Source organism: Symphodus melops, assembly GCF_947650265.1.
Source record: "Symphodus melops genome assembly, chromosome: 15".
NCBI lineage: Eukaryota > Metazoa > Chordata > Actinopteri > Labriformes > Labridae > Symphodus > Symphodus melops.
In genome coordinates this window covers 19,788,858-19,816,545 of record NC_136705.1, presented here as the reverse complement: position 1 = coordinate 19,816,545, position 27,688 = coordinate 19,788,858, and the positions used below count along the sequence as shown (strand labels likewise).

The window sequence follows — 27,688 nt, the reverse complement described above, 5'->3', positions numbered from 1 at the left end:
AATTATCTTATTGTTTAACCCACTCAAGGTAGAGGCCCATCAATCTGAAACCACTTGCTCAAATGGCCCATGTTCAGCCTTTATGAAAGTTTAATTGGCTCATTTAATTAACAGTGAGGGGAAAGACATATTTGTGATGTTACTTAGAGGGGGGAAAAATTACCTGTCTGCATGAGAAGTGTGTGCTGGAGCTCATGAGCTTGAACTGACAGGATCAAAGTAAGTGTCTTTACACAAACACGCTCATTATTTATATTTAGATGTACCTTACAAACATTTCCCGAAATAATATTGGATTTTATATATTGTTTGTCCCTTCCTTGCTGATAACTGTTACCTTTAGATGCAGGCAGCTGCTGCTGTGTACAGAAGCAGCATCACCTGACACGCTTGGGGGCGTGTCATTGCCTCGCGTGCGCTCCTTTGCTGTGTCACCTTCACTGATACCTGTCCTAATTTACACCTTCCGACGATGTCAATAGAGTCCAGCGGTGCAGCCTGAGGTAAATGTAAACTCTGGAAATAATGCAGTAACTGACATTTTTAAAAACATTGTCCTATTTCCTGTGATTCCGCGCGTTTACAGTGAGCGCAGACGAGGAGAGATTATGAGGATTTATGTTGACGTTAAGGGATTATTGGGTCCCTGCGGCAACGTAACACAGTGACATAAGCAATGTTTTGATATTGATGTCGGTGCCGTAGCCTCAGGAGTCTCGAACGCATCTTGCAGTTCAAGGTAAGGAAGTTATTGTAGTGCACTGTCATACTTGCACAGGCTGTTCGCGGTTACGCGCTTTTTTGCAGCTGCAGGGACTTGGCAAGTAGGCCATTATGTGGACCTACTTTCTTCCAGAGGTTTTAGAATGTAAAATATCAATATCGTGTAATACAAACATCACATAGGCCTACAGAGTATTGGGGATAATTTCATCTATTGCGACAACGTGCGTAAATATAGGTTCGTTTTCCCAAAAGTGCAAGGTGTCCAATTGAAGCTGAAATGTAGTTTGAGCACTTCAATTGTGACGTCACGAAGTCGCTTATTTATAACACGTTATAAATGATTGACAATCAAAAGACTTATTTTTGCATTGAGCTCTTCATCACCTCCACTCTTCGGTTTAATGTCCCTTCAGCCATGAGTCAGTTTCGGGCGTTAGCTGGCGTCCTGAGGAGCGGGCGTGCTGGGGGGAGTCAGTGGCTGCTCCATGGCCCGGCCAAGAGGAGCTGGATTGATCCCAGGAGGGGCTGCACCTCCGGGGCTGCGCCTGTGCTCTCTGCCGTCGCCAACAGCTCCAACTCTGCCATGGCCAGCAGTTCCAGCTATGTGGAGGAGATGTACTTTGCCTGGCTGGAGGATCGTAAAAACGTGCACGAGGTAACAAGGTTACATTCACCTCACAAAAGGAGTAAAATGTTGAATTATATTATTTTCTTTTTGCCAATAATTTTTCCAGAGGGATCAATGTCCAGAAGAACTTGAAACAGAAGCTGCCAGAATCCTGGCAGATTCGTGTCCTGTGTGTATCCTGTCAACCCCTATGACCTAGCCTCGCCTGTAAGCTGCAGGAATAGATGTGATGGAGAGGCTTCCATCTGCTAAAGCTGTCTGTCTCTCTGTGTTCCAGTCTTGGGACGTGTTCTTCCGCAACATCCAGGCCACCAGTCCGTCTGGCGAGGCGTGTGAAAGACGGCCCTCCGCTCTGCTCCAGGGCCGAGTGCTGTCCCATTCACCTGACATGGCACAGAAAGTGGTGGAGGACCACCTGGCTGTGCACACTCTCATTAGAGCCTACCAGGTACCCCATGCTCACCCAGCCCAGCTGTGCAAAACACACACACACACACACTCACAAACTCACACATACACCAGATATCACTTGCTTAATATGGATTTATGTTATTTACAAATTAAAAGATTGATCAGAGCTCATGGGCATCCATTTAGATCTTAATGCAGTGCCTATGTACAGAATTAAGTTGTCATCCACCTCCAGCAATAACAGGCTGACTATTTGTATCTCAGATGTGTGTGTGTGTGTGTGTTCCTGTGTGTATTTGTGTGAAAGATGCATCAAACAACACCCACTTGACTCACCAAAACAGATGCAACTGGCACTGAAAGCTGTTTACACCTCGTGTCCTTGTATTAAAAGGAATATACAATTTGTTTGTCACTGCATGAGGTTATACAAATTGCAAGATTAACTCCAACCTACTTACCCCAGCTGCTTTTTAAAAAGGAAATATCAAAGAGACTACTTAAACAAAACAGGTGGTAACATTTCCCCGTGCCCTCGTATTAATTCGAGGAACTATCGGAGGGATTTATTAAAGTCTGTCATTTGGCAAAAGTGTCACTTTATTCCCAGCTTGTTACAATCCTGGTGGGAATATATGAGTGTACAAAGTTACAAAATCTTTCCCATGGGGCTTTTTGAGGAAAAGTTGATATAACTGTTAATTTATCACAAGCTGTTTCTTCACATCATGACGGCAGATCTAATCCTTTCTATCTGTGTTGCTTTGAAGATTAGGGGTCACCATGTTGCCCAGTTAGACCCTCTGGGAATCCTGGAGGCTGACCTGGACTCTTTCGTTCCATCCGATCTGATCACCACCATCGATAAATTAGGTGAGCCTCACAGATCGTGCACATCACACATCAAGAAACAAGAGCGCAACATCTTTATGATGAAAAGAGGCAGATTTTGTAGTTGTTTTCTTGAGTCTAGAACATAAACCTGACAAATATAAAACATGGATGTAGTCTGAGTGACGTCAAACCCCCTGATATCCACACACTCACTAGATTCCTAATTAACTCAGGATTCTTGAGCGCTCAAATCATAAACATATTACATGGCAACTTCAAAAGCTTGATTGGCCTCTTAATGAATGACTTCCTGCTCTTTATTTCAATGATATTTCATCATCCCTCATAAGTAAGTAAAACTTCATTCATACAGCATGATTAAAACGTTGTGTTACAAAGTGCTTCACAAACAGAAAATGTAAAAAAACATAAAAATAATAAGTTGGTTACCTGTAGGTTTCTCTGTATAAATCATTTTTTGTGGTTTGCATAATATAGGAACCAAGATAAAATGCCACATCACTTTCTCTGCCCAGTCTGTATTCGGTTGGTCACGCTAATGCTGTCATTAATCTCGGGCCGAGCTCCTTGTCATTCTCCATTTCATTTAGCGGGCAAAGAGTTGGGGGATGCTGGATGGCCACAGAAAGCGATCGAAGTCCACTGTAATAGCCAGTAAAGAGAGAGAGAGGGAGGCGCAGGGCTCCTGTTGGCTGCTGATCAGTGAGCCATGTGTGTCAGGAGGACATAGCGCTACATTATGTATGCTAAAGTTCAATTAGCTGATGCTTTTTTACAAAGCGTCGTATGTCAGAGTTAGTATAGCACAAACAAGAATCGAGAGAAGAGGAAACAACATTAGCTGTGCAAACCAACAGCTGTAAGTCAAAGGTGCTAAGAGGCGGAGCAGAGTGCAGTCAATGTATCATCATCAACAGTGACAGCGACTCTTTAGAGTTCTTATCAGCATTAAAAGTATCCTAATATCCTTATTGTCAATATCATGACAATATCATCATTGTCATCATCAATATTACTGTATGTATTGTCACTAGCGCTATACCTCCTAATGAAAGCTAATTACAGCCTCAGTGGCCCCTTATTTGGTCAGCTGATCGAACAAGAGTCTATTCCTGGCCCCATTTGTCTTTGCTGTGTTCCTAATATGATTTTCACCCGTCTCCTCTTATGTTGCCTGAGTTCTTGAGCCTGACCAGTCACCTCAGGTAGGCTTCATCAGCATGAAAAATTGTATGTTAAGCCTCGGTCCTTGATGCGTTCAATACTCAAGTACTACTGGCACCCTCAATAAAGGTTATTATTCCCTAATCAAATTTTAAATTCACAGTGTTTGTCATTGATTAATTGAGTAGCCTCGGTTTGGACTGCAGGCAACAATTATTTTCAGGATCAATTAATCTCTTTGTTTTCATTTTTCTGCCCATCTATTCGTCATTAATTTGATCTCAAAAATGTTTTTAAAGTTTTTAAAATTCCATTTCCCCACTTCCCTAGAGCAAAAAGTCACGTCTTCAAAACGGAAAGGTTTGATTTAATATGGTGTCAAGCACATCAAGTCAGCTGTTTCTTGAGCTTGTTAGACTAAACTTTTTGTACAATAAAATGTTTCATTCCTGTTTGTATTTTAAATTGTCTGATCTCCCATTTTCTTTATCTTCTTTAATTCCTGTCATCAAAATTAAAAGCGTATGCTGCACAGTGGTGTTAGCGTTGTTGCCTTACAGCGACGAGGTTCCTGTCGGTCAGGACCTCTCTGTCTGGAGTTTTGTATGTTCTCCCCGTTCATGTGTGGGTTCCCTCCTGTCTCCGGCTTCCTCCTACAGTCTGAAGACATGCTTCTTCGGTTGATCTAAATTGCCCGTAGGTGTGAATGTGAGTATGGCTGATGATGGATAATGGCTGGCTAGTTCCTGCTGGTTGTTTTTGCGCCTTAGTCCACAAAGCAAGTTATAATCCAACCTGTGGTTTCTTTCCCGCATGTCATCCGCACTCTCTGTATCTCCCCTTAGTCCGACCCTATCCACTGTCCTGTCCATACAATATGGCCCAAAAAATAAAAATATTTGAAATGCTGTACCTATCCTTTCTCTGATCCCGCAAAATATCAGGAGAAAGGAACTTGCATAAAAGCACGTCTTTGTGTTTGAATGTAGTTGTGCTGCTCAGGATTTCCTGATATTTGGCTTCAGTCTCTCTTAAGCCCTTTTGAATTGCATGAGGGAAGTTCTTCTTTCAGGCTAACAGAAGCAAACTGTAGGATGTTTTTTAGGCCTCCTCTTGAAGTCTTACACACATCTGTGTCTCACTTGTATGTTGTTGTAGGTTTCTATGGCCTTGAAGAGTCTGACTTAGATAGGACCTTTCAGCTGCCCCCCACCACCTTCATCGGAGGTGGAAACGCCAATCTTCCTCTCCGAGAAATTATACACAGACTGGAGGTACTTTCTTTGTACGTTTGTGCCCATTCACGTGTCTTATGTTGGGTTCAATCCATTTATACAACTTTTACACATTATTGCCTCTCCTTTTTTTAGACATCCTACTGTGGACACATCGGGATCGAATTCATGTTCATCAACAACGTGGATCAGTGTCAGTGGATTCGCCAGAAATTTGAGACTCCAGGAATCCTGCAGTTTACGAATACTGAGAAAAGAACTCTACTGGCCCGCCTGATCAGATCAACACGGTGTGCAATGAGTGTATATCCACGTACCTACACTCTTTGATCATGCATTACTGCCTTATTTTTAATGCTACCTTTTAGAGAGGCAAACAAATTCAACACAACTCTTGAATATGCATTTATTTAAACAGATAAACACCCGAGTCTTCATGCAAGCTAATTTTCATTTTTGATCAAATAATTTCACAAGTCACTCAAGCTCTCTGATAGTATTTAACCTTTTGTTAGAATGCTTAATGATCCCTAAACCAACATAGCAGTCTTTAAATCATTATCTGTAATGCTGCATATCCTGCGAAACTGCTGAACCTTTCACGAATCTGTAATAAACGTGACTTTTTTGATGCCTAGGTTTGAGGACTTCTTGGCTAGAAAGTGGTCTTCGGAGAAACGGTTTGGTCTGGAGGGCTGTGAAGTGCTCATTCCTGCTCTTAAAACCATCATTGATAAGTCCAGCGCTGCCGGCATTGACAGTGTCATCATGGGGATGCCTCATAGGTATTGTGTGTTACACATGCGCTCAAGCCCAAACTCTTCATACAGCTTGTTCTGTATTTGACAGAATTTTGTGAAAAATACTTCCAGGGGTCGACTGAATGTCTTGGCTAACGTGATCCGTAAGGACCTGGATCAGATCTTCTGTCAGTTTGATCCCAAGTTAGAGCCTGCTGATGAGGTAAGGGGACTTCTGTTCGATGATAGTGTGGAAAAGCAGTTTGGAAATGTTAAGATATCATGTGTTTCGACACCTAAAGGGTTCGGGTGATGTCAAATACCACCTTGGGATGTACCACGAGAGGATTAACCGAGAGACGGACAAGAATATCACGCTGTCTCTCATGGCGAACCCCTCCCACCTGGAGGCAGTGGATCCAGTGGTTCAGGGCAAGGCAAAAGCAGAGCAGTTCTACAGGGGAGACACTCAGGGAAAGAAGGTAACAGCTACAGTCACAGGTACACAGTTGGACTTTTTTTTTTGTATTTGTGAAAAGGACAGATTGTCTCTTCGCCTTGTGATTTTTCCAGGTGATGTCGATCTTAATGCATGGTGATGCTGCATTTGCTGGACAAGGAGTTGTATATGAGACTTTCCACCTTAGTGAGCTCCCCTCCTACACCACACATGGTACGATCCATGTGGTGGTCAACAACCAGGTATTAAAGAATACAGGCCAAAGAGACATTCATAAAGATATTTGATCTTGATGACTTTTTAACAGTTACAACTGTACAATGCTATTATTATCATGAATACTTACAATTATGCTTTTTTTTTTTTTTTTTTTTAGAAAAAAGCCTTCAATGACGACAGTGATTTGTTCTTCTGATCTTTCCCTCCCCTTTGTAATCTGACATTCTAGGCTTAAAACAATGTCATTTTCTTGTGTTTTCTCCTTCAGATTGGCTTCACTACAGACCCTCGAGTAGCCCGTTCCTCCCCTTACCCCACCGATGTTGCTCGTGTTGTCAACGCGCCCATCTTCCACGTCAATGCGGATGACCCCGAGGCTGTCATGTACGTGTGCCGGGTGGCTGCAGAGTGGAGGTCCACATTCAACAAGGATGTCGTCATTGACCTGGTTAGTCACTGCCTAGTCTAAATGGATTAAAACACCATAGAAGTACACACTCATGGTTTCTTGGTGTATGTGTGTGCGCGTGTGATCCAGGTTTCTTACAGACGATTTGGCCACAATGAGATGGACGAGCCCATGTTCACCCAGCCGCTGATGTACAAGCAGATCCACCGGCAGGAGCATGTGCTGAAAAAGTACTCTGACAAGCTCATTGCAGAGGGAGTGGTGACGCTGCAGGAATTTGAGGTTTTTGATCAAGTGCTGTTTGCACTTGTTAAGTCTACTGTATATTGGTAGCTGCTACTGTATGCTGTTTTATTTGGTACCACCATCTGCTAGACCATGAGCATTAAATCACACTTAAATATTAGTCCAGACTTCGAGTGAATAGGCTGTGCTAGCACTGCTGTATTCGAGTTTCGATTTACTGCTGCAGTTTATTCACAGCCTCACAATCACTCACATAGAGTCCATATATTGCTCTATGAAGCTGAAGAACACCTCAGCTTCTGGAGCCATTCAGTGGAATTGCTGAGGTTCCTCATCCTAAACAATAAAGCCTGATTGTAACATCCATTCTGGATTCTTTTTTACGGCCTTTGTCAGAAGAATATTACAGTAACTCGTCGGAGTGCTAGTTCCTAACTTTTGACGGGCATTATTTTCTGTTTTGTGGCCAGCTATTTGGTCTCCTCTAAAAGCACCATTTGTTATGAAGCCAGAGAGAACCATTACTGCTGGCGGAGCTTTTTCTCCTGCTCAAATCTCTCTCTCTCTCTATCTCTCTCTCTCTCTCCTTTCTTTCTCTCTGTTGGCGTTCCACACAGTTTTGGTTCGTCAGCTGTAGTCCTTTAATTGAAGTAAACAAACTGTGCATCAGTTAATATGTCACCGTTTTCTTTTAGTCTTGTACTTATTGCCAATTGTACTCACAGGAGGAAGTTGCCAAATACGACAAGATATGTGAGGAGGCATACACCAGCTCCAAAGATGAAAAGATTTTGCACATTCGAAACTGGCTTGACTCCCCCTGGCCAGGTAAAATTTCTGTTTCAAATCCAGTAATTCAAGTAGAATATTTTCTTTTGATTTGCTGCTTTTTTATGTTTTTACTGTCTTTTCATGCTGGATTGAATCTGTCTCTCTCTTTAGACTTTTTCACAGCAGAGGGCGAGCCCAAGAGCATGGGCTGCGTCCCCACAGGACTAGATGAGGAGGTTTTGCAGCACATCGGCCAGACAGCCAGCTCTGTGCCTCAGGAAGACTTGAAGATACACCCTGGTGGGTTGAGTTGATTTGTGCTCGAGGATGTTTCAGAAAGACGGGCTTAAAGTAATGAGAACGTGATTATTATTGGCAACTGATTTGCTGTGCTTGAAATTTCACAGAATATCATCGAGTACTACTGAACAACAGAAGAATCATGCTGCTAAATGATGTCATGCAGATGCAATAAACACAAAACTCACAATACAGTCAATAAAAGCAGTTTACCTGTAAACACAGCCTTATTTAACTGCAGCTGTTTGGCATGCGCACAGATTTTGTTCTCACACAATAGCAATTAAGTCAGTCACAAGGGTTTTAATATAACACAGTACCTGAGTCCATCAAATTGTACCTTCCCCTGCCTAGAGCTCACCTGAGATATCACTTCCCTCGTCTGTGTGTGTGTGTGTGTGTGTGTGTGTGTTCTCCAGGCGTGTCTCGTATCCTGCGTGGTCGAGCTGACCTGGTGAAGAATCGGCAGATGGACTGGGCTCTAGGAGAGTACATGGCCTTTGGTTCTCTTCTCAAAGATGGCATCCATGTGCGACTCAGCGGGCAGGATGTAGAGCGGGGCACCTTTAGGTGAGTCCAAATCAACACAACTCAAAAACCTCGGTGTGAAATCTGCAGGGTTCTGTACAACAGTTTTGACAAAAGAAGCCACGTTTCATGACAGATCTATAAAATACCTTTTTATCTCTGTCAATAGAAGAGGAATTAGTTCTTTGTACTTTTTTAACCAAAATTCAATAATGAAGGCAGTTTCTATGAGTAACACTGCTTGCATCTTCATGCATAAATACTGTTGTTCTAGAAGGAGTGCCCAACAAAAAGATCCAATGTTGAGATACTGAAAAGGAAAGAATTTTAAAAATATTGATGGCTATCGTCTTGATTTCATTAGTCAGTAATCATTGCACAGTAAAAGAAGATAAATGAATTACTGGGTTCTTCATTTATAAATAGCCTTTTCATTTCTGAACAGTGGTGTAAGGCTGGGTGCTTGAATATAGATAGATAGATAGATAGATAGATAGATAGATAGATACTTTATTGATCCCGAGGGAAATTCAAGGCATCCAGAAGCAGTATACAGACAGGCAGGACACAAGACATTAGTTACAATACACACCCGCTGTCCCCCCCCCCCTCCCTCTGTATGCAATAATCCCCCAAACAAGATTTAGCAGCCCCTATGTGACTAAGAATAAACATAATTATGTGTTGAACCTGTGCAGTTAGCATTAGCAATTAGACTTAAAACTTATATAGCATAATGTGTAACCTGTGAGGAGAGAAAAACATGTGCTGGTTAAAAGAGACCTGTAAACAGTTAAGGAACCTTAGAAACAAAGTACTAATCAGCTTTGAGCTAAACCACAGCTACATGAGGTGACCTGACAGCTAGTAGAGTTTTGTCCACACTAATGATGAACCTTAATGATAAAAAACTTCAACCCCCTCCCTCTCATTTTTTTTTATAACAGTTTATTGATTTGTAAATCTAGACTTATATTTAGAAGGTATAATGAACAATTGACAATATTATGATAAGAATGTTGGCTATGTCATTACAATGATCCTTTTTTATACTTAAAATATACAACAGTTATTTTAATTAAATGATGTCTGGGTGAGCCAGGATGACCGGAGGTAACGTAGTAATGAACAGGCACCTAAAGACAGTAAATGAAGTAATGGAAGGGGCTGGGTGGGGCTGGGTGGCACAGGGAGCCTGACAGACACAAGACATCAGCGCAGTCTCCTGGGAACTGTGAAGCCCACATGGTGTTGTCATGGTATGGAGGGAACAAGTGACACATGAACAAAAACCAGCTCCCCCTTCCACTACGCCTGTCTCATCTGTCCCCTATCACTTCTCCACCAGCCCATCTCCGCTGAGACGCCCACAACCCCCCCGCCACCCCCAGCCCTCACGTCAGCTCACAGCGACATGCATCACAGTAACTAACTAGAGGCTACTGGGCTTCTTTTTCTTTTGCCTCGCATTTAACACTGACATGAACATCTTCCCATCCTCTGTCCCCTGCCTGTCTAAAAAAACAATAACAAAAGTGGAACATCCGCCCTCTCTCTCTGTATCACCTGTTGTTTATTTAGACCCATCTCTGTGGCAGGTGGGAGTCCATATTTTTAGTTTTATGTTAGCTGCCTCATGCTTTGTACTCCAGCGACAGTTTATCCTCTTCACCACCAGGCCTTATAGCTTTTTTTCAGTCTTTCTCCCACCAACATTTTTTTCCCTCCCCCACTACTCTGTCTCCCTTCATAGTTTTTAGGAGCTGAGCATATTGGCATGTTACAGTTGAGTGAGCCTGCTTGCGTTTCTGTGATGTACGTAACGCCATCAACTAATGGATTCAGTCGTTGTGATAGGGTTGGGTTGCATTGCGCTGCGTCGTGCACCCCTTTCCCTGACTAATGGGGCCCCCAGGCAGAGGAAAGTGTGTGTGGAAAAAGAAAACAAAGAAAGGAGATGTGGGCACACAGTTTATGAGTCAAATCTGAAAAACGACCTCATTCTCGTGAGTTTTTTGAGTCCTCCTTTGATTAAGGGAATGAGATATAAAATCATTGCTTTACCTTAATTTATGCTGTTTGCTTTTCATGTTGTGCTTTCATCAAAGGATTTAATGAAGAAATGTATGCTGTAAATGTAGAGCAAGGTTCAAACAAAACAATTATGCAGAATATTTAGTGCCCTCATTAGGCTGCAAGTATGGATAATATTATTCAAAAGATTCAGGACTATCTTGTCCTCTTGGAGGATATATGTCATATTCAAGACAGTAATCAATAGGTTTTGGTTGTTTCCTGCAGCTCTGCCGCCTGACTATTACATAACCTCCTGGACTCTGTGTGTGTGTGTGTGTGTGTGTGTGTGTGCGTGCGTGCGTGTGTGTAGTTGTCATTTATGTGATGTTAAAGGGGTTTAAGTGATTGTCTGATCGTGCTGGTTGTGTAGACTTGATTCCTACAGCGTGAGCGAGCGGGCTGGCAGAGCTTGTTACCACTCGGCTCTTTGCTCCCATCAGCTCTCGTTGGGTTTCGTGCTGACTGAGAAGAAGGAAAGAGGAGGGTGCTCTTTATGGAGCGCCTTTATGGACCAGAACAAGGCTGACGAAATGTTTCTACTTCTTCTACTGTTTTAGGAACCTTTCAAAGAAATCTTGTTTTTGCCACCATCAAAGACCTTGAAGCATGCATGTGTTAGTTTTGTTATACAGTAAACAGGTTTCAACATATTCTCTCTTTTGTTTTGCAGCCATCGTCATCATGTTCTGCACGACCAAGAGGTAGACAAACGTATCTGTGTTCCCATGAACCACCTGTGGGACAATCAGGCTCCTTACACCGTCTGCAACAGCTCCTTATCAGAGTATGGGGTGCTAGGTGAGACTGAGGCCACTTCAGTGCAGCAGTGCAGTTTGTTATTTGATAACCAATAATGTAATGATTATTGGGACTTCAGGTTTTGAGCTTGGCTTTGCCATGGCCAGTCCAAATGCTCTGATCCTGTGGGAGGCCCAGTTTGGAGACTTCAACAACACAGCGCAGTGTATCATTGACCAGTTCATCAGCCCAGGCCAGGCCAAGTGGGTCCGCAATAATGGAATTGTCTTACTGCTTCCACATGGGATGGAAGGAATGGTGAGAATAAAGACATGTAAATTAAAGAGGCTATACTACTTTATAAAACTGAATTAGAAGTGTAAGGTCATATATGGGATATACAGTATGTTTCTCTTCCTAACTATCCTTTCTGTTTCGCAGGGCCCAGAACATTCATCAGCTCGACCTGAACGCTTCCTGCAAATGAGCAAAGATGACTCCGATCACTTCCCTGTACGTTGACAATTTACAGTCTACATTATGGCTGAAATAGGTACCGATATGGGGAACATCATTACCTGAGGATATGTGTCAAAGAAAGTGCACTGCAGTTAACGTCCAACGGCCTTCATTGGCAATGCTGATGTCATGACCACTTAAGTGATGGCTTAAGTGATGATTGCCAATTTCTCTAAAGCCTAAAAGTCTCTTCATTACACCCTCCAAAGTGTTGGTATTCAGCACTTACTCCCGTCCCAGGGGTGAGGTGGTACAAGAGAACATTCAAGGAGGAAACCAAAGCTGGCTGTATCAGCAGAAGCTTACCAGATTCATCTTCGAATGGGATATTGATCAAACTATTAGTGGAAGCATACTAAGGGATTAACATTCCTTTCCGCAGCCATCGCGTGCCTGTGTGTGCGAAAGAGTTAGAGAGATGCAGGGCACTGATGCATTGATGCACTCGTGCTACATTTCCGGCTCAATTCCAAGAAAAACCTTACTGCGACCAACACCCTAACTGTACTTTTGTCCACATCAAACTTTGCTTCTTAAGTCAATAACCTATTTGTTTCCTTTGTTATAACATTTTTCTGTGCAGGAGTTTAGTGGAGATTTTGAAGTCCAGCAGCTGTATGATTGTAACTGGATTGTGGTGAACTGCTCCACGCCTGCTAACTACTGTCATGTGCTCAGACGTCAGATTCTGTTGCCATTCAGGAAACCGGTAAAGTGTTGCATTAATTCTTTTCTTCTCCTCCTCTTAAAGACTGTCTTACTTTATTCCAGCGTACAGGATGTACATTTTCTTTTCTTAAAGTCATATACAGTACAAGTTCAAACATGAAACACAAAGTTTAAACATACCAAACATTCATCTTATGACAGATCATTCAGTGTGCAGCCGGTGTCCTCATGTTCAGGCTGGAAATCTCAAAAGCTGTCATAATGTCTTGCTGCTATGCTCCAAGTGACTTTATAAATGTTGGACATCTGAGAAATCCTTAACATTCGATGCAGATGTATTCATGCTAACACTACCTTTTGAATGTGTTCTATACTGCAATAGAAAGTCAAACAAAAACTTTACTTGAACTATGTCAAATATGAAACCCAGATAGCAATAAATATACCGGCTTATTTTAGCTTTCTGTCAGCTCCTTACTTATTACTTTTGCAATTACTAAATGCTAGTTTTACCGTTAGCTAGGAAGCTTTTTCTTTTATACCGTACAACACTTTCATAGTTAATGTTAAGAATAGCTATGAAATTGTCTCACTGTGGTGGCAACATTTGTTGAATGCTAACATTATCGTTAGAGAGTTTGTACTGTAGGTTACAACACTACTCCCTAGCTGTAACTCTTAATAAACCTGGCTAAATGCTCACATGACCTCTTGTCTGTTGTTAATAGGTAATCAAATATGTTGTAAAGTTTGGTCTGTTTTTCAAATTGTAATTGTTTCACAAAACACAATTAAAAGGTAGCCGACAGTTTCAGTCTCTTCATAGCCCACAGCTGGGAAGTTCAAGTTCATGTTTTCGTCTATAATTTTGACCCTGTGGCACAGAGTTTTTACCTGCCAAGAAGTAAACTGTTAATGCTTTGGTGTAAAGCTTACATTCAGTAGTACAACATCATTACAAACGCATTGGAGATTCCCAGACTGAATGTGTGTATTGGAGTAAAATAACTGTTGTATAATATAACTCTCTTTTACTCTGTTGACATAAAAATTCTCTATATTCATTAAGATCATATCTATTATTGGAACCCATAAGGATCTAATTAGTCCTTTGTATACCGCCACACCTAAAGTATAACTAGTTTGCTTCTAAACTTTTTGGGGTAAATGTACACTTTTTTTCCCAGTCTCTCACAGTTTTCAGCCACTGTGAATGTCTTAACTGATCCCCTGTCGCACATAAATGCAACGCTTCATGAAGCATGAGAAAATTACTTCCTGAGCAAATTAGCGAGGGGGCCAATAGGGGATAATATTGTTTGTTTTTTTGTGAAAAAGCCTTAAACTCTGGACTTGGTCGGCTGAGCACGAAGAGTTTTTATTTATTTGATTGTTAAAAAAATGTTTGTTTTCCCAATGCTGATGTTGCATGCTATATGGTGGCAACAAATTAGCGTGAAAAGATATAAAAACTTTTATCTCTGGAGTTTTTCAAAGCACACAATGAAGGATACGGATGACAGGATCAATCTGGTGTTTGTCACTAAATAAAACATTTTCTTTTTTTCCTCACAGCTGATTATTTTCACTCCAAAGTCCCTGTTGAGACATCCCGATGCAAGGTCCAGTTTTGATGACCTTACCAAAGGTGATGTTTTACCTTAACTCTGTACAACTTGAATTTTGTTGATTTTCAGTGTTAGGTAACATATTATAATCCAATGTCTGCAGGCACTAAATTCAAGAGGCTGATCTCAGAGGCGGGCCCTGCCAGTGAAAGTCCAGCCAAAGTGAAGAGGGTGATTTTCTGCACTGGGAAAGTCTACTATGAACTGGCTAAAGAGAGGAAAAAGCAAAAACTGGAAGATGATATTGCCATCATAAGACTAGAACAGGTGTTTAATCCGTGTCATCTGTCCTGCCATGCTATGCATTATGGATTTTGGCATGAGAGTAATACATTTTTTTCAACATCCCCTCAGATCTCTCCTTTCCCGTTTGACCTGGTCAAAGCAGAGGTGGAGAAGTATACCAACGCTGAGCTGATTTGGTGTCAGGAGGAGCACAAGAACATGGGCTACTATGATTACGTCCGGCCACGTTTTCTAACAGTGGTGGCAAACAAGAGACCCATTTGGTAAGTCACCTTAATGATTCGTGACAGAACAATAAAAGTCACAAATGACGGATTTGAACTCCTGAGGATATATTTCTTTTAGGTATGTAGGACGGGACCCTGCAGCTGCTCCTGCGACAGGAAACAAGTCCACCCACCTCAACGAGCTGAAGAGGTTCATGGACGCAGCTTTCAACCTGAGCGCCTTCCAGGGAAAGGACTTGTAACTGAGAACTGGAACAAGAGGCAGCTTGAGGTGCAATTTCATCTTCAACCACCGTGGTGTTTTTATTTAGTCTTGGGGTGGAATAGTGGCACATTTTAAACCCTTTTTAACTTTATGACAATCTTTAACATAGTGTTGTTGCTAAAGATAGTTTTAACCCCTTGTAAATGTTCAAGAAATCTAGTTCTGACTCGCGTAAAGAAAACGTAAAGAAATGATTTTGTCTTGAGGAGATTACTACTGTATGTCACAAGATCTTTGTCCAGGCAGATCTTTGTTCAGCCTTGACTTCGGGACACATGACATTGATTATACTGACCTCTAATCGTAGCTTGCAGACCTTAATGATATGCATTACCTGTTGTGTGAAAAGCATTCTGAAGTACAACTTGAACCCCAACAACAACGAGAGAAGGCAAAAAAGTGTCACTTTTGTCTCTGAACTATGCAGCGTTACCTGTCTACTACGGTTAGGGGACATATTAATTTATTAAGTTAAGTAATGTATCTTTTCTCTGTTATGATATCCACACTTTCACCCTCTTTTACCTTATAAATCCTGATAATCTTGACTAAGATTGGACCCATAGCAGAGGGCCTTTAAGAGGGCTTTACAGAATAACTGCAGTGTTTTTGTCTGGAAACAACTGCACATTTTCAGCCTCTAAATAGCACTGTGCTTCCTCTTTAATACTGAATATTATGCAAACATTTAATTCAACATTTTGTCACCTATTTGAAATAGCAATAGTTGACACTTTGTACCACTTTGTGAAAATGACTGTTATTGGATTAGATAATACTACATCAAGTTGTGACTAGCCTACTTTGTATGCACTGTATATGTACTGATTTGTATTTTTATTGGATATTTTTGGTAGTACTGTAACGAGACGCACACAGAACACCAACTGGTGTACTTAAACAGTGAATGTGAAACTGTTCTGAAATGTAACACCTCAGTAGGTTTAGTGCCTGCTTTTGCTTTGGCTACCTTTGCTGTTAGTGATGGAGTCTGTATTTGTTGTCACACCTCACTTCACCAGGAGACATGAGCCAGCTGGCACAGAGATGTGCAGCCATGTTTTTTACTTAGGACATACGGGCCAGCTTCCTCTTCGGAGGCTGAGGGATGCACACACGTAAACACAGAAAATCATTGGCTGCTTTGAGAGCAATACTGATGCCTGCTTGTCATGTTGAAGTTCCCAAGTGTTTAACAGAACTGATATTAATGACCAATTTGCTTGGAAATGCTCCTTGAAGTTGTGCACCCTGTTTTGCCACATTGCATACCTTTCCATATGCCAGACACAAAACGTATTGTGCATATTTATATATTTTAAGTAGCATTAGCATTCTATTCTGTTGTCAAACTTTTTGTTTTGGTTTTTAAAAGAAATCATATTTTCATATGGTGGGGGGGGAATATATGCACAAATTGATTGGGTTGTGCTTACACTGGGAATAATAAAACACATACACATTTAAGTTTAATCACATGATTTTGTCATGATTTTTTTAAGTGTGTAATTTACATTGATTCAGATTTCTTTTCCTAGTGGTTCTACTTTTAGTACAGTTTTCTTTAATTTCATATTTGTCTCGCCTGCTTGTTGTACCTACATAGACTTGCTTAAACAAAACAAACACATAGGTAACAAGTCCATAGTTACAGTGGTTTAAACTGGCTATTGGACTTCTACTGACAGCCAACCCCTCCCCTTGCACTCTTTACATCACCTTGGTCTGTCCACTCCTAATGACCCTTAGTACACTCTCAGGTGAACACAGTACCAAATTAATCATATCCCTATAAACCCTCAAAATGTTTTTGAGTGTCATTATGTTAAAAGGTAATTGAAAATGACTAGGCCAAAGGTTTAGTTGATAAATGATGCAAACTTCCAACATAAAGTCGTAAATACCAAGTGGGATGCTGTGAATGTGCTGAATGGAGATCGGCCCATAGGCAGTAACCTTTGAAATAAAGTTGTTTGAGAAGTAAACGATTAGTATGCCTACATTTACATAACAAAGTAGTAAGTATAAAATGGGATGTTGAATAAGAAGAAAGCAAAAGCCAGTATGTTGTATTTTATTTGTTTATATTTTTTTCTCTAATATATGGATTGCTATCTTCAATAAGCATTGTCCACAGCATGAACAGCTTCTGTGCAAACAGGATCCAGTGTTCCATCTCCACCTTTGGAGTAAAAATAGCACAACAGACTTCGAGATTTCCACACTTCAACTCTGATAACAATAAATTCACTTTACATTGAGTCCTGCTTTCTGTCAGAGTTGACTAAACTCACCAAACTCCAGCTGCTTGATGTCACAGCTGAAAACGAGCTCCCCGTTGACCACGAGCTCCACCGTGTTCAAATCGAGCGTTTCTTCCAAGACGCACTGGTGTCCGCGTGCTCTCAGAGCGGCTGCAGCCATATTGGACGGACATTTTTTTTTTTTTATTTACCCATTCCTTACAACAGAAGACAACATGCGCTGGAGAAACATACCCTGAAGACCCTGCAGACGGAAGGTCCGATATTGTACGACTCCACTGGATTCATAAGGTCCGTGGCAAAGTGTCACACACGCTAGTTTTGGCATTGTTGTAACGTAGTTAGCAGTCACCTAGGTAACTGGAACACGTGATGCACCTGCTGTTAACGCGGCCTCAATGGGTAGAAGACAAGTATATGTACGTACACGTAAAACGGTGTTACCCTTTATGTTGAATTTATAAATGCATACATTTTAAAATACATAATGAATATGAATAATGAACATGAAAATCCCTGTCAATTTAACAACAGTTACGTTTGAAAATATCTTCTCATTCATCTGTTGACTTTGCATCCAGGGTTTTTGTTCAAACGGTTTTTTTTCTTACTATCAGTTGAACTTGCAGAAAAAATTGATGATACTGTGTTAGAGTCTCTCACATAAAATGAAAATAACCTGTCTATAGATCCAGGACATTTTCTACCGTGCTTAATATTTTTAATTCTTGTTAGTATGTATGGTGACATTGTTCATGCAACACAAATTCAGTACACATTTCACAAATTCAGTAAACTTTTTTATCTTTATTTAATTGGCCTTGAATTTCTTTGAATCTGCAATACTTTGTAAATACAATACAAGGATTAAACACAGTGATCACCTCTGGTTTTTAAGTTTCATAAACTTCATACTCAAATTTACATTTACACCTTGTAACATTAGGTTATAAACCAAATCATACAAAAATAGATAACTTAGTTGATGTATTTGCACAACAATTTACATTTACACATTTCAATGATCCTTACATTCTTTGTTAAACATATATCTTTGTTTCTTATGTACACACGCACAGTTTGAGTTCCAACACAGTAAAAGGATTACAACACAGTTATCTGTGTATCTCAGTGTCTACATATTTATACAGCACATACCATATTTCTATATAGGTGGTACAATAGAGCCAACATAAAAATCGACACAAGTGAATATTGCATAGAAGACTCGTGTTATTGTGTACGATAATCTTCAGAAAATCCATAGATAGCAGCATGCGATTTGCAAGTTGACGTACAGTGAGACAATCAGCCATCTAAGATGAGCAACAGACAATTTCTGCTCTGTCAGCGTGACTGACAGGTTTCACTGACAAAGTGATCGTGACACAAACAAGACAAAATCAATCTTGGAACATATATATAAATATGTATTTCCCCCCTGGTTTCATTACAACATCATTTCCCACAAACCTTCACTGTCTATCACCAAACAATTCCTTTAATATTTTATTTGGCTGATTTATCTGAAATTAGTGCAAAACAATTAATACGATAAATGTGGTTCTCATTTTTTACTTAAATACTGTAGCCATTTTTCCAGACTCTCGGATTAATATGTTATGTTTGATTTGTTTTGACAACAACACACCTAATAATATTCTCTCATTGATTATCATCAGCACCTGATACATTTTACAATACAGTTAACAATGAAACACCTTTAATTGTCTTTTTGTTTCATAGAATATTTCTTAAACGGCTCACGTCATTGCAGCACAGAGACGCACAGAAAACATTTAAATTCACACCACCAATACTTCCTCTTGCACAGAGAGTTTCTCATGATTTACTTCCATTCTTCAAAGCTTGTGTCTCTCCTTGTGATGGCGCCTGGGTTTGGGCCTCTGTGGTAGTCTGCCCAGGTGTTTTCATTACAACCTGAGGCAGGGTTTGTTGATTCTTGCTTAGGTCTGTTGGTCTCTGCGGCACTTTGATTTGCCAGTTTTTGTCCGATTGGATGTTGGCCTCCAGCGTCTGACCCTGTTTTTCCCCGCTAGTGGAGCTGGAGTTGAATTTATTGCACAGATCCCTCATGTCCAGGAGTCCCTGCACCAGACATTTTACAAACTCTGCTGAACACGACTGTGGGCTCTCTCGAAAACTAGACACACAGAAGATGATGTGTTCTGACTGAGGGTTGTAGCACGCTCCATATCCGTTTGGAACCACAGGTCCGTAGCAACAGAACATCTCGACAGTCGTAGGAACCTGAAGCAAGAGCACAGAACAGAACTGAAGAATTTAAAGTTGTGATTGTGGTATCAAATATTACTGCAAGTTGAGAAGTGTGAAAAGGTTGCTCAGATACAGTAATGTCTTTTTGTAGATTTGATATGAGGTAAATGAATAAAAACCTCTGATGCAGCTTAACTGTAATAAGAGTGACATTTTAAGTTTACTTTCAGACTGAGTATAGTTTCAGAGGATTGTACCTGACTCGTGGAGAGGATGAACTGATTGCAGATGACATAGGCTTCGTCTTTGAATATCTCTGGCTTCTCCATCTTCAGTTCTTGTGCGATTTCTCTTAGTCCAAGTAAATGATTGTCTATTGCCATCCCTGTAATAGCCTGGACATAAGAACAGATATTATGTGTTTACTTTTTTGAGAAAACAAAGTAAGCATTGAAATATAAATCTAGAAGAGGTTAGAAAAAAAGTAACCTGGATAGTGTACTTTGTCTGGGCAGTTATTGCACCTTGTAACATCTCCATCTTTTCTGCATTCTGCAAAAACCCAAAAATCAATACTGGAGTGAAGTAAAAGCACGGTTATCTAAACTGAGATTCTGCTCTTCAGTAGTATTTAAACTAAAACTGAATTGTACAACAGTTGTTTGTTAGAAACATCTTACACTGGGTTTCCCGTCAGTCATTGCTTTGGCGAAGGCCAGGGCCTCTGGTGTGGCGGAGCGGATGTTGTCAACTCTGCCTTCCTGAAAACGCCGTATAGAAGCACTCTCATAGGTTGATACTGGTCTGCCATGACATCTAGAGGAACACAAAAAATTAGAAATCCTTGTAGCTGAGAGCCTAGTGAAAATATAATGCATGAAAATCTGTTACAATAGTGTTTTCACCTGTAGTAGGCTAACTGCAGGGCAACCTGGATGAAGGCATCTGGACTCATTTTCTGCTTCTTGATGAACTCTTTCCCGTAGTCATAGAATTTATGGACATTCATGTCAAGATTTTTTACCTGCCTGTGATAAAAAGAATAAACTGTACTTTAAGCTCTTACACAGGAACCAGCGAGAGAAATTTTTCAGCAAAATTTGAAACCTAATTTCCCAAAATTTTGAAATCTGTTTGTTAAAATCATTTGAATTACACCAAGAATAAAATTATTGTCTTTGTTTGTTTTTTTTAAATAAATATATGCTTTCAAAATTTCCTTTTTCAGACAGATTGGGAACATTTAAAGAAAAGCTTTGATGAATGTCTGTGATTGTACAGATAGAATACTTAAGCCAGACCTCTGTAGTTTGTCAGCAGAAGAGACGAGGAGTTTGTGAATCTCTGGAGTGCACTTCCATCGAAGTCTGCGTGGTGCATGCAGATCGCTCACACTCGCGGCCCTGACCAGCTTTGATGGGCTGCCAATCCTGATGCATCATGGGAATATATCATTTTGATGTTTTTTTAAGTGCATGAAAGACAGTTAGCACATTCACATTTGTATTGAAGTTCTTACATGTATTTGAGTAGATACTCTGTGCACTGCACCAGGACAATTCCCTCAAAAGGTGAGTGTTCACACACGACTCCGCAGCAGCCGTCAGCTCCTATGACAAACTGACACAGTCATGATTTTATTAGCAGGATTTTCGTGAGTCGAACCAAACTGCAATGCTAGATAATCAAACATCGAATTCATTTGCTCTTTTAAAGTCATGCTTGTACATGCTGAATCCACATAGAGGTTTCCTCACTCTGCAGTGAAGAAATTATTAATGGCACCTCAAACTCTCTATGAAGAAAACACGAATCATGCTATCCATTCAAGCAATCTGAATTCTTTATCAAAACATCTCCATCAAAATTCATGTTCATAACATCAGGCTTGTAATCCAGTGGGAACAGTCCATTTGCATCCACATTTCTTAAAATATAAATTGTTAATTTGGCATGGGACTGACTAATTACATGCTCGTGCACTTTGTGAAAGGAATGAGTTTTTCCTCAGTTCTCTAAGGAAAGTTAGAATCATTTGTAACAAACATTTAAGTTGCTCTATAAGGTTGTCTTTTTTGATCACCAACCTGCATGGGTTTGTCATACCAACGGTTGCCACCATTCTTGGCCACTCCTCCGCCATGTAGCATCAACAGGGCTCGCGTTGTGTCGCTTAGTTCCGGTCCTGTGGCCTCATCCAGACAGACCAGACACAAGCAACGCTCGATCATGTCAAGAGAGTCCCTGTTAGTAGACTCTGCAAAGTAGCACATTCTATTTAGTGAGATAATATGGAAGCCCTAAGAAGACATCCATCCATACATATTATAAAACTCAGATTTCCTAAGACACTGATAACATTTGGATTATTATCCCGAGAGTTTAATAAATTTTTCTTGTCATCTCAGGATGAAAACGCTGGTCTTCTTGTATTAACAGGTTAATTTCAGTTGTTTTCTCAAAATCAGAAATTAACTAACTTAGAATATTAAGATGACTTTAAAATGATATGAGTTCTGGAAAAAAAAACCCTGAGTTTACTCGTAATCTCATAGAAACTGAGAAAAATAAAATGGATGGATGGATGTATTTCCACTTGGGACATCCATGAATTAAAATTGGAAACTTTTTTTTTATTCAAGGGTCTTTAACTTTTATTACCTCTCATTAGCACACTCCGAGACTCCGCCCACTCAGTGCGTCCGTCTGAAGTGAGCAGACCAATTGGTGGAAGCCGCTCTTCTTCGCTCTCAGCCATCTTTGCGATCTTTTCCAGCTGAGTCAGGAGGTCTCGTTCATTCAGTCGGCGGAAGTTGATGACCACGTCCAGCACAAAGAACTGGACAGAGGTTCACATGGACACAATGCTGTTACTCTGACAATGGATTGGATTTCTGGTTGGATTTTATACTTAGGGAAAACCGAGGCTTCAATTTTAATTCTGTTTCAATACAACTTCAGTCAAAATGTTGGCAGTTTTCCTATGGGAACATAATGTCATAGCAATGCTTCGTTGTTGTTGATACTAAGTTAAAGGGCCAGTACACATAAGTAGACATTTTGTACCACAAAAAGCAGACTGTTTGTCTAATCCAGTGTTTCTCAACTGGTGGGTCAGGGCCCAAAAATGGGTCGCAGAGGAGTTGTAAATGTGTGCCTGACAAATTGGTGTCAAAAAGTCTATGAAGTGCTTGTAAAACCTGTCTGAGGTCCAAACTGCACTTTTATTTCATACATTTAATTGGTTAAAAAATATTAGAAATGTGAGTGCCGGCTTTCTAATTAAAGAGTTGGTGGTGGGTCCTGAGGGTAGACCATTTGAGAACCACTGGCCCAAACCATCTGTTTTAACTTTAGTTTGAGGTAAGACCTTAAAGGGAGCTCACCCAATAATACCTCACAACTAATTATTCATTACATCAAAAAACTGATCCAAATTTACCAGGATATTCCCCTTTACATTTTGTTGGAGGATTATTACAGATAGTAATGGAAACAATGTCGTCTTTGTTTTTTCTGTCCAAATGACTGCGATAACAGCAGCAGAATGTACAAAACCTTCAACAGAGTCATGATCTTTCAATAGAGCAACATTAAAAGGTTGCTAGGAAGGATTTCTACTTCCATCCTACTAAGTCTGCATGGTCTTTATCCTTGAAAGACAACTAATCTGTTTTAAGATGCATCTAACTCTGATGTTCTTTTCCTCACATTCAGTTATAGTAGTGAGTACTTATAGTATAACTTTGTCTGTGGCAGTGCTGCAGGATGCTTGCTGGGTCTGAATGTACCACATGGTAATGATAATTATCCAAGAAGAGATAAATTGTCAACAGGGTTTGGCTGATAATCACTCATGCCCTCAGATTCTGTTCACCAGCAGACACAATTCATTGATGATCCATATATTCTGCTGCAACAAAACACCATGTGTAGTCTAGCTGTCACTGTAATTAAGAGAAACTGTCACTGTTGCTGTTGTTCTCCGTCTATCATTAGACCTCTTCTTAATGTATCCATGCGATTTTAGCATTTATCAGCAAGAAATTTGTGTCTTGTTCTCCTGATGTAGACAGTGTGTCATATGGTTAAAATCGCCCAGAAAAAACCCCATTGTGGACTTTTAGTTGGGATTGATTATTTCAGCTCATGTTCCAACTTCTACAATTAAATGTCTCAGCTAACTTTAATAACACAGTGCTGAGAGTGTTACTTGGAACTCTAGCCATTACTGACAAAGGCTGCAACTAATTTTCATTTTGGTCATCATAATCGTATCATAATTAATGTAACGAATAATCGAACAAATCATTAAGACTTGAGGGGTGGCTCACTGGAGGCTATTTAATTGTCACTTTACCATGAGCGAACAATGCATTTTGCCTGCAGCTTCCTCAGCTTCGCCAAGCATAATCACATGAGCCTACCCTGGTGTGTTAAATACTATAATAGGCAGGATGTGAAAAATGATCTTCACAATATTGAGCTCGTTGTGCCATTTTGGAATCATTTTATTTGTCCAGCCAACAACTTAAATCCAAGGGCTAGCAGTAAATCTTTATAATGAAGACGCTGAAATCATTTGACATTTGGGCTTGAAAAATTGACCTAACTTTGGATTATTTTTTGAATCATTGTGTCTGACCTGGTTTTTACAAGCCACGATGATATGTTCAGGTTCAGGCATCACGCTGCTCTCCTGGGCCACTAGTGTGTCCCTCTCTGGCCCCGGTAGACGATAAGAGGCGAAGAGGCGATAGTACTGCTCCATGCACAGAGGCGTCCCAGCCAGCTGACCCCGAGCGTAATCCACAGGCAGCGCCCGTCTACACACAGTCACACACACTGTTAGACCTTATTAGCCACACATAAAAATAATTCGGATGCGATTGATTTTCTCAACTTATTTGTGTTTTTTATTGCACATTAACTCACGCATCAAGAAGAGTCTTGTACTCCAACACTCCAGAAATTAAGTGTGCAGCAAACCTAAGAAAGGAAAACTTAACAATGTATTGTACTTTAAAATACACTCAAACTGTATGTGAATGGCACTTCTTTTCTCTACGTACCTGTGGTTATAATAGTCTGCATCTATGTGTCCCTGTATTACACTTACAGTAACCGTGTAAATGCAATACGTAAATCACTTGGTTAAGGGTCCAATCACAGATCAATACGATGTTAACTAAAGCACAGTCCACATCGTCTATAAACCTTGCCACCACGAGTAGCCTGACCTAGCCTCTTAACCCTATAGGCATTCAAGGTAATGACCCTATCTGTCAACGTGTAGCAAGGAAATGTTCAATTTGTTATCATCACTCAAGGCCAGGCGCCACACTTGACTGTCATTTCTCAGTTCCTCGTGACGTTTTAATCCCAAGAAATGTCCATCAAGAGGTGGATATTAGCATTTTTATGATGTAGTACAATCCTGTTCTTTTATAGAATATGACAAACAAGAGATGTGCTGAAAAAAGATCACATTGGTTTCTCTGATGACCTTTTCGTTATACTTGTGCAGTGTCTCACACCTTAAAGAGTCAATGGGAGCCCTGAAGTTCTGCTGGGGGAAAACCATCACAGGACTGGAGTTGATGGGTAGAGACAGTCTGTTGTTCAGGTACATGTCGTTCAGCCAGTATTCATACACCTGCAGCAGAACATATTTGCATAAAGAGAAAATGTAATACAGTGATCTCTGGGCAAACAAGGGAGAAACAATACAAAATCAAAGACCTCTTAATCAGTTTGAAATTGATTGGAGTTAATAAATTTCAAAGACAGACTTGGAATTGGTTCTGTTTTCCGATTCTGTTAATGGTTGTTAGCATCTGTATTGATGTAAACCAGGCCTATAATATGATTTGACATCACACGTGACCTTTTCAAACTTGTCATCTCAAACAATATTTTTTTTCTAGATTCTATTTGTATTAAATTAGAACTGTAACAACGTCACAGATGTTTTTTGTATACTCGCTTCGGTTTTTTATTAAATATTTAGTCCTATCTTTACAATAAAATAACCTGTTTATATTTATCCATTTACGTAATCATTTTTATCAAAATGCTTTGTGTTGCAAAATGTAAAAAGCAACTTCTTTTGGAACAACAATTACTTGAAGCCTCTGTAAGGAGTTGTTTTTTTTTCTCATAAAGAAACAAAATGAAATAAAAGTAGATGCTACTATATATGATATAAAATCAAACCAGACCATCAGCAGCAGCCTTGATTCATTATGAGTTGCATGTCAGAGATGTAAAAATAAATATATTTTGTCAGAGAACACGAAATAACACAGCTTCAGAAGGAGATCAGTAGCAAGAGAAGACATGACTCTCTGTCCACAAGGACCACCAAATGGGACATAAGCCGGATGTTATTTACAGGAGCTATAAAGTCATTTTTAACCAAAGGATTGTTTTTACCCAGTTGGCCTTTTTCTCCCTCCTCTCCTCAAGTTTGCTCTGCAGCAGCTCTCCCACTCCTCCAGGGGCACCAAACTGCTCCACGATGATTTTGGTTTTGTTGAAGTGCTCCTCTGTGAGCAAATGCTTCATACACCTCAGGTACATGTCCAGTGTGTATTTCAGGGCTGGGAGAGGCAGTTTAGGGAGACCCTGAGTCCGATGGAGAATAAATCTCATTAAACCCTAAAAAGCCGGCCTTAATTTTTCTAAATTCATGACTACACCTCATCAATTAGACCTCTAGAGACTGCAACGACTCTTACATTACACCATTTTACTAAGACATGCTTTAAAAAAAGTAAAAAGTAACTCAATTATATGTGATACTAAAACAGTCAAAATTGCATATAATTCTCTTGACTTGAATCAGAATAAGACAAAATTCAATTAAAGTGCATTGATGAAGTAAACATTTTCATAAAATCAAATACCTTTATTCCCTCTTCATAATTCAATATATTCTTAACATGTCCCATTGATTGTAAAACAGTATTTATCTCATATAATGGCCACATGTTCATTTATAGAATTAAGTTAAATAAATTATATTTACATCACTGCCCCCTGAATCTTTCGAGGGGTCTTGGTCCAGAACTGGCATTTTGACAGCGCAGAGAAGAAGAATCTGTGTCCACACGCACAATAATATCAGACACAAGGTTATGTAAAAGTGCTTTTTAAATAAAAGGTAGTCTCTATAACAGTCTAATAATGGAAGGTGTCTTTAAATGACGCACTGCTTTGGGGGTATTTTAGACAAATGTAAAATTGCTAATACAGGTATAAAACTGTAACTGTGCCTGTAGTCACTAAAAAAAAATTATAGAAACTTTAGCACGTGTAGCATCACTTTCGAAAATGTAAAAAAAAAAAAAAAGCTCTCTTGAGTAAAAATAACAACAATGACTTAATGTAAATTGATCTAATGAATAAATAGTTTTACTCACCAGAAAGAAAAGCAAATAATAAATTAGAACTCCCGGGACTCCACTTAGGAGTTTTCTCTTCTAGTCTTCAATCCATTTCTTCAATAAATTCATTCAAATTTCATCACTTTGCTCCTTCATCATTGTCTTTAAATCTCTTCATGGCACGAGCACAACTCCCTCGCTGGCTTAGGAGAGCTGCTGAGAAGGTACCTCACCCTCCTGCCAGCCAAGCTCCTCCCATAAGTCTTTCTATTCGCCAAGAAGTTTATTTGGCATTTCACATTTTTCACCGCGCCTCATTTAGACTCACACGCTGTTACGAAGAACATTTAGGATGCTTTTTATGCGGACTTTCTCTTTCTTGCTCTGAGTTTTCATCGCTTTTTGCGCACGTTCTGGGTGCATTCATTGCTTGCACCTTGCTAAAACAGACCGCTTCAGTTGGTGTTGTTCTTGATGTTGATTGGCGTTTTACACAAACTGGAAAATTGTTTGATTTTAAACACTATACTAACTTTTCGGTTTTCTGTTTAAAACAATGTTTTATTCGGTTACGTTGTAGTTTCTAAGACGTGATTAATAAACCTCGGCTATTTAATATTTCAGATAAGCAACTGTGATCCTTCTCAGTATAATAGTTTCCATACTCGTATTTAATTTAGATTGTGTTTTAAACTGTATTAAAACATCTTCTTTTTTTAAAGACCATCATCATCATAT

General features: G+C 40.0%; 3 protein-coding genes across 6 annotated transcripts; 1 reads left to right on the top strand and 2 right to left on the bottom strand.

The window, feature by feature from the left end:
* The first annotated feature begins 7 nt into the window (after nucleotides 1-7).
* ogdhl (oxoglutarate dehydrogenase L) lies at nucleotides 8-16,858 on the top strand. The gene is made up of 23 exons (XM_079362732.1): nucleotides 8-503; nucleotides 1,140-1,381; nucleotides 1,632-1,802; nucleotides 2,536-2,638; nucleotides 4,943-5,058; nucleotides 5,155-5,309; nucleotides 5,658-5,804; nucleotides 5,892-5,982; nucleotides 6,062-6,241; nucleotides 6,333-6,461; nucleotides 6,707-6,886; nucleotides 6,977-7,129; nucleotides 7,819-7,921; nucleotides 8,036-8,164; nucleotides 8,584-8,734; nucleotides 11,439-11,566; nucleotides 11,646-11,824; nucleotides 11,948-12,019; nucleotides 12,609-12,734; nucleotides 14,270-14,342; nucleotides 14,426-14,589; nucleotides 14,677-14,831; nucleotides 14,914-16,858. The coding sequence occupies exons 2-23, from the start codon at nucleotides 1,142-1,144 to the stop codon at nucleotides 15,035-15,037; spliced, it is 3,069 nt and encodes a 1,022-aa protein (XP_079218858.1). The 5' UTR covers nucleotides 8-503; nucleotides 1,140-1,141; the 3' UTR covers nucleotides 15,038-16,858.
* On the bottom strand, nucleotides 6,275-17,713 carry cUnh10orf53 (chromosome Un C10orf53 homolog). 2 transcript variants are annotated; one of them, XM_079362750.1, is made up of 4 exons: nucleotides 17,559-17,713; nucleotides 17,355-17,474; nucleotides 17,137-17,242; nucleotides 6,275-6,291 (listed from the first exon to the last, which is right to left on the bottom strand). In XM_079362750.1, the coding sequence occupies exons 1-3, from the start codon at nucleotides 17,650-17,652 to the stop codon at nucleotides 17,178-17,180; spliced, it is 279 nt and encodes a 92-aa protein (XP_079218876.1). In that variant the 5' UTR covers nucleotides 17,653-17,713; the 3' UTR covers nucleotides 6,275-6,291; nucleotides 17,137-17,177. The 2 variants fall into 2 exon arrangements, with proteins under 2 accessions (XP_079218876.1, XP_079218875.1); XM_079362749.1 differs by lacking the exon at nucleotides 6,275-6,291 and having other exon boundaries at nucleotides 17,126-17,242.
* A 223-nt stretch (nucleotides 17,714-17,936) lies between these two features.
* On the bottom strand, nucleotides 17,937-27,459 carry chata (choline O-acetyltransferase a). Of its 3 annotated transcripts, none has more exons than XM_079363545.1 (15): nucleotides 26,987-27,459; nucleotides 26,593-26,839; nucleotides 25,998-26,189; nucleotides 25,100-25,218; nucleotides 24,498-24,551; nucleotides 24,208-24,388; nucleotides 22,224-22,401; nucleotides 21,650-21,819; nucleotides 21,082-21,182; nucleotides 20,864-20,992; nucleotides 20,468-20,590; nucleotides 20,243-20,378; nucleotides 20,052-20,114; nucleotides 19,820-19,957; nucleotides 17,937-19,595 (listed from the first exon to the last, which is right to left on the bottom strand). In XM_079363545.1, the coding sequence occupies exons 2-15, from the start codon at nucleotides 26,638-26,640 to the stop codon at nucleotides 19,167-19,169; spliced, it is 2,061 nt and encodes a 686-aa protein (XP_079219671.1). In that variant the 5' UTR covers nucleotides 26,641-26,839; nucleotides 26,987-27,459; the 3' UTR covers nucleotides 17,937-19,166. The 3 variants fall into 3 exon arrangements, with proteins under 3 accessions (XP_079219671.1, XP_079219670.1, XP_079219669.1); XM_079363544.1 differs by having other exon boundaries at nucleotides 26,593-26,664; XM_079363543.1 differs by having other exon boundaries at nucleotides 26,593-27,459.
* Between the last annotated feature and the right edge of the window lie 229 nt (nucleotides 27,460-27,688).